Source organism: Aythya marila (genome assembly GCF_965140915.1).
Source record: "Aythya marila genome assembly, chromosome: 1".
Classification (NCBI taxonomy): domain Eukaryota; kingdom Metazoa; phylum Chordata; class Aves; order Anseriformes; family Anatidae; genus Aythya; species Aythya marila.
Genome location: NC_139042.1, coordinates 45,661,058 through 45,671,433, shown reverse-complemented (window position 1 = coordinate 45,671,433; position 10,376 = coordinate 45,661,058). Strand labels below are relative to the sequence as shown.

The window sequence follows — 10,376 nt, the reverse complement described above, 5'->3', positions numbered from 1 at the left end:
CAGCTTTTGAGAACATTCATCCTTTAGCTGTTACATCTCCCAAAGAAGAAATTAAATGCAAAAATCAAATGAAAGCATGTAAAAAAAAAATAAATCAATCCAACATGAAAAGTTTAACATGGTGCTTGATTTTTCTTTTCTCACTGAAATCATGTATTATATTAGATGCTATTAGCAAGAATGGTTAGTGTTCTGGGTAATATTCCTCCTACAGCTGTTGCTGTAACTGGATAGATAATATTTCTAGTAAACACCAGTTTGTCTTACAAAGTACAAATTTTATGAGTAAAATGGTAATTCCTAAGAAGTCAGTCACGAATCACAGTACCCCCTTTGTATCAGGTAGTTACAGAAAGTTCCACAAAAGATTAGGAGCAAATGTTTATGGATATATTGCACCAACCTAAAAGATTTTCAGAAATATGCTGGGAAGAAATTTTTCCCAATCCCTCAGCTGAACCTTGTGTAGCTACCACTCTAACTAAAACAGTAAGAAAGATTCCCAGCTTCACAAGATTTGTGACAAAATATAAATGTTGACAACACTGATTTTTTTGTTAATGTAAACCTCAATATTGCGAGAGTTGAAAAGGCTGCATATTCCTTGCAGATACTATAATCAAAGCCAGGGCTGAAGATTACACTCCTTCTGGGAAGGCAGGGAAACAGCCAGAGGCCTTTCCCATAGGGCCAGCTAGGCTAACAGCTGTTGGCCAAATGCCTTCATGGACATCCAGATGGGACCTCCTTTATTCTCCTCTGTCCAAGTGGAGGAGGATTTGTTATTCTAGTTGCCTCCAGGAAGCAAAGAAAACCTAAGGGCTATTCTCACAGATTACGTAGGTACACAAAGCAGCATAGGCATAGTGCTGGTAAGCTGGCTAGAAAGAGGGTGATGACTGCACATAAATGTGCTCACATCATGTTGCCAGAAACACCTGCTAAATCAGCTGCTGCAAATGCAGAGTTAAAGGTCTGAGTAGTTTCTCTCCCTCCCTTAATCCCTTCGCTGTAAATATATGCCTAACATGCAGGAAGAGAACATGCAGCAGCAGTCTCAGTTTGAACCTAGGACATATCCTGAGCACACTTCATAGCAGGACTCATGATCCCTAAGGAGGAGGAATCAGGCACAGGCCTGAGCCAAGCCACATGTAACCGAGTCCAACATGGCACATCAGTCAGCTTACAGCCAGAATTCACAAACATTTAAGTCTCTTGAATGTTTACGCTTACAATTTTTTAACCAGGGGATTATGCTGTCAGTTTTTCTTGTATTTAACGTGTACCCATGTTGCAATGAATACCAGCAGAACTGGTATGAGCATTGTGAGTTTCCAACTAGAAAAAAAAATAAAATACTAAAACATGCAAACTGACTCCTCAGCAGAAAGAGAGCAGCAGTTCAGAATTCAGAATAAAGTAATACTACAACTGGCTGCTGGTAATTATTTACATTACAAAATCCTGTTTTTGCTTAATTGCAGTGTCAGCCTATCGTCAAAGTAGCAGCTTTTAAGTTGGATTTGATTTTCAATTCAGGTAAAAAGTAGCAGAATTTGGCTCAATTTCTTTTGCAAAAGTGATCCCCGTTACAGTGGGAAGTGAAATGACAGGCCTGCCTTTAGAAGTTTGTTGTTCTGAGAGCTGCAGAGGTAAAATGATCAAAAACAATTTCTCATCCTTTAAGACTAAAAACAGCACAAAGAGTTTCTATGAAAATTGCAAGAAACAGATTAATTAGCTAATTAGAAGTCACCTAGCGATGCAAAGAGCAGACCAACTGAGCAATGACCCCACAAGTGCTTGTTCTACAATTACACGGTGACTAGCATCAGCTTTATTCTACTTACACTTCCAGCAGACTTCACTCAACTATCCTGTCACTGCTAGTGGAAAAATACACCGAAAACTTCAGAATCTAGGAGTGAGAGCTCATCGGCTATGTACAGCAGAAGTGGCCTAACATTACATTCATGCAAGGACAGGATCTAAGGAAAGCAGCAGTGCTACTACAATTACATTAAACTGCAATACTCATTTAATGAACATGTGCAAGTGAAGTGTGTTTTACAGTTATTTTGCTGTTAAACAAATTATACCGTCAGCAGTCTGTTCCATGTGAAAATGACCATTTAGAAGTCATGGTACTACACCAACCTAGAAAATGAAGCTGGATGGGCCTCTGTGCGTGCATAGTGATGAATCAATGAACTTCTTGGATTACATTAAGGATATCTCCACAAACATACTCCTTCTTTGACCACAAGAAAAATTGAGAGTGAAGACTACAAGAACAGATGTAGTAACAAGGATAACTGCAACCATCCCTCCATATGAAAAATCCAAACTTTCTCTTCTGAATATATACTTTTCTATTTTCCACAAAAGGAACAATAGCTGGAGACCCGACGCTGTTTTGAATACTTAAGTCTCACTGCTTGTAAGTTTCCTAAAGTAAAGAACAACTTTAGACACTACAACAAAAATCCAGGAAAGCTGACTTTTCTTTCATTTGGAAGGGGGTCGGAGAAAAAGGTAAATATATTTCAGGAAATGGTTTACAGTAGATCATGTAGACCCTTAAGGAGATAAAGGAAAATATACCTACAACAAATTCTGCCACCCTTTTAATGCAACTTGCACATGCAATACTTACAAATGCTGGATGGTGCAGTCACATATTTCACACATTTTCAGCTGTCTGAAAGTCGTTGATTTTGAAAAATTAGCTTACCTGTAAAATATGGACTTACAAAAATACTAACCATCACTGCAGTTAATAAAAAATGGAAATTGCTCGGTGGGTTATTTATCAGCTGCAGCGAACATGCAGTAGCATAGCCTTCTGCCTGTCCTTACTGTCCTTTATGTACTCGACAAGTGCATAAAGAAATAAGAAAGGACATGAAAGTGGAAAAGATATGCAACATGGAGAAGATATAGACAATGAAAGTATCCTTGGAAGCTGAGGAAAATGATCCGTTATCTTGGGATAATGGAAAAGAATAGCATATATAGGACATACCGGACTCCACCATTTCTGGCTAGCTGTGCACAGATGCTAATCCAATTTTAGGATGATTAGAAATGTTTTCTTTATTGAAAGATACCTATTGCCATACCAGATGTTATTCACTCTTCAGAAGTCCAAGAAGCAATAGTAATTTCATGATAGGAATATTTTGTTCAAGTGAATAAAGCAAGCAACCACACAAGAGGGACTAATGCAGAGCATTAATGGAAGAACATTTACAAAAGGTGGAAAAGAGATTAAAAGCTTTCTGATATTCTGATAGTATGTTACTAAAATCACTTTTCCTCACCTGTTGTTATTCATACATAGCGAAGGAGGCAGATTCAAAAAGAGTGTGGCATTCAAAAAGGGTTAAAAGGTGTTGTAGAATGAGGATTACACCCACACTCCAGGTGAGTCAGTGAAATGAAAGACTGGAGACAACCTTCTTTCCCCAAGAATTATAATTTCATCAGGTATCTGTACAGGAAGTGTTAATGACGGATCGTCTCAGATGTGTGAGTTGCAGGCTAGCTGAATCACATTCATGATGTCCATCTACCCAAGGTGTCCACATCAATAAAAGTAGATGACAAAAACTGAAGAAACTACATTCAGACAGTTACTTGAATAAAATGAAGTTTTCTCTCTCCTTCCATTTTCTCCCTCCCCCCCCCAGCTGTTTTTGCACCATACTTCAAAGCCTTATTTACATTCATACCAAATCTGTTTACAGTCAACTTCACTGTGATACTGAAGCTTTTTTTTTAGCCCAACTAAGACACAAAGCAAAGCTGGCCAGGTGTCTCTAAACCACAGAGCCAGCTGCTCCTAACCAAGCTCACAGGAAATAGCAAGGAAAATATGCAGCATTTGACACATCTGGAATAGATTGCAGAGTCTTTGAAAACTGTGTCCCAATTCCCTTCCTCCTGCTGATGAGATTTCAGGCTACCAAACTGCTGCATCAACTAAACAGGATTAGATAACGTGTACATTTTTAACCCTACATATTGTTTGTCCAAAGGAGAATTTTTGCAAGCTAGTCCAGCAAAAAAATAAAAAATAAATAAAGAGGGGGGCAAAAAAAAAAAAAAAAAAAAAACCACCAACAACTGAGTATCTGTAGGAAGCTTTCTGTAAAAATATAGTAGAGCAAACAAACAAAAAAAAAAATCAGTCAGAAGACTGCTATTTAATTTAGGAAAATTGATACAGATGGAAAATAGTACTAGCTGACACTGGTAAACATAGAAAAGGAATCGATACTGCATGCTTTGCACAGTTGCATTAACTCATTAAAAGAAATGTTCTTACAGTACTGTTGCCATAAAGCACAAGATGAAAAGGAGAAGAGCAGAGAAGAGAGATTAGTACTTATTTTGCCAACTAATTTGTCTGTAATGCCAGAAGTACTGCAGTGTGTAATTTTCAATGTGAAACCCACCTCCACACCCAAAACAAAAAGCCTAAGTCTTAATTAGCAAAACAAAGCAATGTTTTATTATCTCCATTTCTTTTTCATAAGGACAATGAATGCAAAAGAACACAGAAAAACAGCTAAGTTTAGAAGGAACTTCCAATCAGATATTGAAGATAACACAATTTTATTTTCCATAAAAAGCTGGGAAGTGAAGGTGCCCCTAAAGTTTTAGTCACTTTCAGTACCTCTGAAAGTTTAAGAAAATTAATAATGTAACCAGTTTACATATGCATTTTTAACATTCATTATAGATACAAAATTGAATACAGCACTAGCTTAAAACAACATAAACCTCATTCTTAATGTTAGTAATAAAAGGCAAAATTCTAATACAAAAAGAAAAACTGGAGGAAAGTATTTGTAATTTTTCCCCAAAGGTGCAACCAATGTATTTTGCAACTGAGATTCCAGTTGTACAAAGGACTGAGAGATGTGTTCTCCTGCTTAGGTAGACGCATAAACCATTAAACATTAAAGGAAATCAAATGTGCATGAACACTAGAGAGTACCCCTTAAAAGAGATGATATTTATAGGAAAGTAATGGTATAACTTAAATGAATACTGAGAGAAGTGCAACACACTTTTTCCAATTTCAGAGCTTTAAAAGTAAGATTTCCTTCATAGGCTATTTCCAAGGTTTAGCTTAAATTAGTTTATTCTTACGAGATGGAGTATTTATTCTAAACAAGCATTCTAAGACAGCTTTTTTTTTTTTTCATTATACCCTAAGAGTGGGTGTTGAGTTTATATTAAACTGGAGACTTCTTAAACAGATCCACTGTTATAAGTCAGGGGATACATTTGCAATACTCTGTTTCAGGAACAAAGGTGCACACACAAGGATCTAACTGCATAACCAAGGGCTACAGATGCAAGGCTGTCCATCCCTGCTAACATGAACTCCATCTTTTAATAGGATCGTGCATAAGAATAAGGGCTTTCAGGATCAAGCCCAAAACAGATAATAAAAATCCATGTGAGTAAAGTTGTGACAAGACAAACTATTCAATGCTTTTACCTCCAAAATTACATCTAACAATAATTATACCCTTAACGGCCAAATTAACAAGAAAATATGTAGTCATATGAAGATTAAACATAATTTGGAGAACATGCTGTTGCAAAATATATTTTGCTGTAATTCCTAAGAAGCAACTCAAACAGTAATTTATGCAGAATTATTTACAGGGGACTCAACATGGAGCATCAGCTTTAAGTAAAACAGTATACTGGTTTGAATTTGATAAAATATTGATGAATACAAATTTGTGACACCAAGGAACGCTGGGTTTTAGTAAATTTAACAAAAAAGTTCTACATAATTATATAATTAGATGAATCTAAAATATAGAAAAAACTGCCTGAACTGGTTAATCTGAATCATTTAATGCATTTCATTTTACTCAAACTTCAGGTCAACAAGTCAGTGGTACACACGTGCTGTGAAACAAGTTACCACTTACATCTGTCAGATACAACAATCACAGATTAACCAAATCTGACTGTACCTAATCTATACTAACAGATGGTTTGTTCTTACTTCAGCACTATCTTTTTAATAAGCACATATGCAAATGTGCTGAAATAAAAGGCAGCAGTTATAAATATTTACTAGAATGACCACAGTGGGCACTTGAGCATAAGCCATCCTGTCATTCATTTTTGAAGCTTTATCTTCACTAATTTGTCTTCTGTTTTTAGTAGTCTTCTATCCTATTAACTTGGAGGGTTACAGATCATCTGGAAATTTCACACTGGTATAGGAAAGGAATGTCTGTTCGATGCAGTCTGAAGATAAAGAAAGAATCGTACTTCAGTTCATTGGAGTGATTAACCATAAAGCAACACTACTAAATGATGTTAAATGTAGAAGCAGCAAAGAACAGCCTTCCCCCACCCATGTTAGGATGGCACAAAGTGAAAATTTACTATTATTTTGTCAAAGCTACATTTCCTAACACCAACCTCAGAATATTTTATGATTTTAGAGTTAACATTTGTTATTTATTAAGAGTAATAGACATTGTGCAGGAAGTTAAAAGGCTACTTAAGATAAAGGCCATTGAAGTGTGATAGCAATTAATTTGAACTTCTCGTTTCAATACTTAAGACACTTCAACAAATAGTATTTAGGTGTCCAGCCCTCTAAGGAAACTCCATACCCTTATCACCTCGTACATCCTGGTGGTGAGAAATGCTTATAGCTAAAAGAAGCCATTGAAGTCAGGTAGGACAATTCATTAACATCACTCAATACTGACTAAGGCCTTACTGTTTTGCCCTAAAACAGATTTTAAATAGCAGGAGAATAAAGAATCACAGACCATGTTTTCTGCACTCTCATTCTTCTCTACAAGGTACAATTTTCAAATACCGCTTAGTCCTCATGATTTTTTAGTGTTTTTACACTTCATTATACTGAAAGCTAATGGATATACAGATGTTTTCATACAGTCTCTATTCTATGAATTTCAGCATTCTGAAAGGGTTACCATATTACTAATAAAGTGAGAGACATGTTACTCTTACAAAAAGGAAATGCTGCCATACAGGTGCCATTTTAGGTTGATTACTAAAATGCAATATACTATTATTTACGTTCAACTTACACATAGCTTTGACAAAAAGACACATTAAAAATATGTCACAATAATATTAACAGGTTCATTCCATGATCAAGAACAATTACTTATCATTGCTGGTTTTATATGTATCTCACTGTCTTATATAAAAGGAATCATCTTTCCTAGGCAAACACCGTTTCAGTGTTTTTCAGACTTCCAACAACGTGTCACTGGTTACCTCATATTGATCCTGTGTCCAATCTTGCAAAAAAGTTAAGAAAGTCTGCTTTATTACAAACAACACTGCTTCACAGTTAAGTCAAAGGACGGCATTTAAAACATTTTAAGTAAAATGCAGAGCAGTGAAGATGCTACATTACTTATTTCTGAACTTAAATTTAACTCATCGTGCAGTTTAGGTTAAGAAGTTAAACACAAATGGAGACCTCGAGTTTAAGATAAATAGAAGTCCAATAGGTCCACCTAATGGATAAAACATTTTTAAAAAAGTGGATATGTGCCAGACTGATTAGTCAGCTACCTGAAGGATATATAAAGCACATTGTTGCATACACAATAATCATCTTTGTACAAGACTATCTTAAGCCAGTCATGTAAAGAGAGGCAATACTTATCTACTGTTTGCATGTTCAGACCCACGTCAATCAAATTTAATATGCAGGCAGGTTGGTGATTCCTAGCACACTGACAACAGTTGACTATTAAAGCCAGTTTTCCTACACAAAGTACAGTATCCTGACAGGATTCTTGCATAGGATAAACAACCAGTTCTGCTTTGTTTTTGTTACTGAACATTAGTTCCAGGGAGGACATGGGGCAGCAACGAGGACATATTGTTTATTTTCAAATTTAATGATTTCAAGAGTCTTAAGACAGTCTCAAGTACATGTAGAACATATGCAACATTCATGACAGATGTTGAAAAATCATGCAACAGCAATATGTTCTTGATGTGTGACTCAAGTTTGATTTTTTTTTCTTTATTGAAAGTATTGTTTTCTTCTTAGTTTGCCTAGGAGAATCTCATCTCAATACTTAAAATTGCTTACCTTTAGTACAAGAAAAAAAATCTTGTTCTGTGAGCAGCTGCCATGCTTTCAGACATATTTCTAACTTTAAGATAATTGACAAAGCCTCGAAAGAACAGGAGAAGTCCTGGAAGTGTAGAAAATGCACAAAATTAATTATATCAACCTAAAGTACCCTACAAATTCTTAAGATTATTTAAAAATTCAGATTTTATAAAAACAGTGAGATCTTTATGCATCACTCACAAATTTAACAAGCAAGTCTTCCACTTTGATCTTGTGTGATATAAGAATATATCATTATGGAAGCCTTTTCTAAAATTTTGCACTCTCAGTTTACATACCATCTGCTAAAAAGACATGAAAAAAAAAAAAAAGGAAAAAAAAAGAAAAAAGAGATATGTTCCACATTATCTCCAAACATGCTTTGGAAATGTTTAAGATTAAAAATGTACTGCTAGTCAAGAGAAAAGAAGAAACAAGTCAGTACAAATTGTTCTAGCAACAAGCCAACGATAAATTATAGGAGATTACAACTTGAGATTTAACCATCCAGGAATATGCACCTGACCAAGAGGAGAAAGAAGAGCAGTCAGTTCAAAGAAAGTTACTCAACTTGTGTTATGATTTATTTGTTAACTGCACAATTTAAATTATTTTTAAATGTTTAAATTTAGCTGCATTTGAAATAATATCTCTGCTCTAATAATAAGAGAAGAGATAAAGAATTGTCACACAACTTACAGATGTAACAGTGGAAATAACTAACATATGATGTTTTGTTTGTTTGTTTGTTTGTTTTAAACCAACACAGATTCACACACTGGACACTTCAGCAAACAAACCCAGAAAAACACGCTGTTGTATAATGAACAGCTCTCTTTGCTCCATTCTCTGCTAAGTAGACTCCAACAGATTATTTTACCAGATTATTTTACCTCCGTCAGATTTTCCCTGATCCAACAGATGAATTTGCCCAAAATGTTGGGGTTGAAATCTGAATTATACATAAAACAGAGAAGCAGAAATCTGGAGAGCAATTCATCCTAGAATAGGTTGTACTCTCTAAGCAGGTCCCTGTTTTTTTTTCCCCACAGTTGAGCAAGGGCCTACTGCCAGTGGTTCAGACAGAAAAAAAACCAACAACTTTTAAATGTCCAGGGCAGGGCAGATGAAGAAACTAGGGTGTTTCCCTTAACCATAAATGTCATGCTATTCATTTGAGAGCTCATTTTTGATTTTGACATGCATCAAAAAATATGGTATTGTTAAATATTTTCAAAGTTTATGGAAAAAAGAGACCCCTAACATTTTTTTTATTATCTGAGATGTTGGTACATTAAATCCTTGTACTTTCTTACAGTGGATCTGGTGTTTGCTCATAAGACAACACTCTGGATAAGATCAATACTCAGTTGAGTTGAATCCACCAGGAAAAGTCTTTGGTTAGCTTAGCTATACACCTCGGTGTTTAAAAAACAAGCTGACCACAAACAGAAATTTAAGTTTATCATAAATACATCTGAACTAGATAACCCAATTCCACATGTAGAATTATTATACAGGGATTGGGTTCATTTATATGCTTAAATGAACATGTAGGTTCCTTTAAGATATATACACATATGTACTGAGATTCCAGAAGTTCAAATGAAAATCCAAACAAAAGTTAACAAATTTAGCAAAGGATTACATCCTGTTCTCTTACATCTTAATAAACAATCTCTATGGTTACTCTGGTATTTTGCTATGTGATGCACTTTTTCTTCCTGCTGTCCCTGCTGAGACCCTGACTGTTTCCTATGCTCATTTATTTTGTAAAATAGAAATTGGCAAGCAAAAAGCATTTACTTTTTTTGCTTCTTTAAACCCAAGTCTCCATAGGACACACACCGAAGAATAAAAAAAAAATCCAGATAATGCTCTGCTAACTTTGACCTACAACAGATACATTTATGTGATTAAGCTGAATTCTGCATGGAGAATAATGTAGTAGGATCTGGATCAAAAGTCTTCTACCAAAGCTGCTACACCAACATTATCAGAGATAGCCCTACAATCAACCGAAAAGCAGCTGAAACAGCAAAAGGTGGACAGGAAGATTTTCAGGTGCCTGAAAGCATATTTTCTGCATTACACGTGCTGGGAAAACAGTCCAAGTTCAACCCATACTTTTATATTTCACTGTTTAATGGAGGAGGGAAAAAAAAAATACACCACAGAAAAAAAAAAACACTTTCCATTGTGTTCCTCAAAAAGAAAC

General features: G+C 35.4%; 1 protein-coding gene across 2 annotated transcripts in view; it reads right to left on the bottom strand.

Moving 5' to 3' along the window:
• Positions 1-4,496: 4,496 nt before the first annotated feature.
• Positions 4,497-10,376, bottom strand: part of NDFIP2 (Nedd4 family interacting protein 2) — a 47,417-nt gene continuing 41,537 nt past the window's right edge. For both annotated transcript variants that reach the window (XM_082768204.1, XM_082768205.1), the window contains 2 exons: positions 8,135-8,240; positions 4,497-6,288 (listed from right to left, as the gene is read on the bottom strand). In XM_082768204.1, the coding sequence (XP_082624330.1) occupies positions 8,137-8,240 (104 nt within the window). In that variant the 3' untranslated portion in view covers positions 4,497-6,288; positions 8,135-8,136. The remainder of the gene's footprint in view (positions 6,289-8,134; positions 8,241-10,376) is intronic.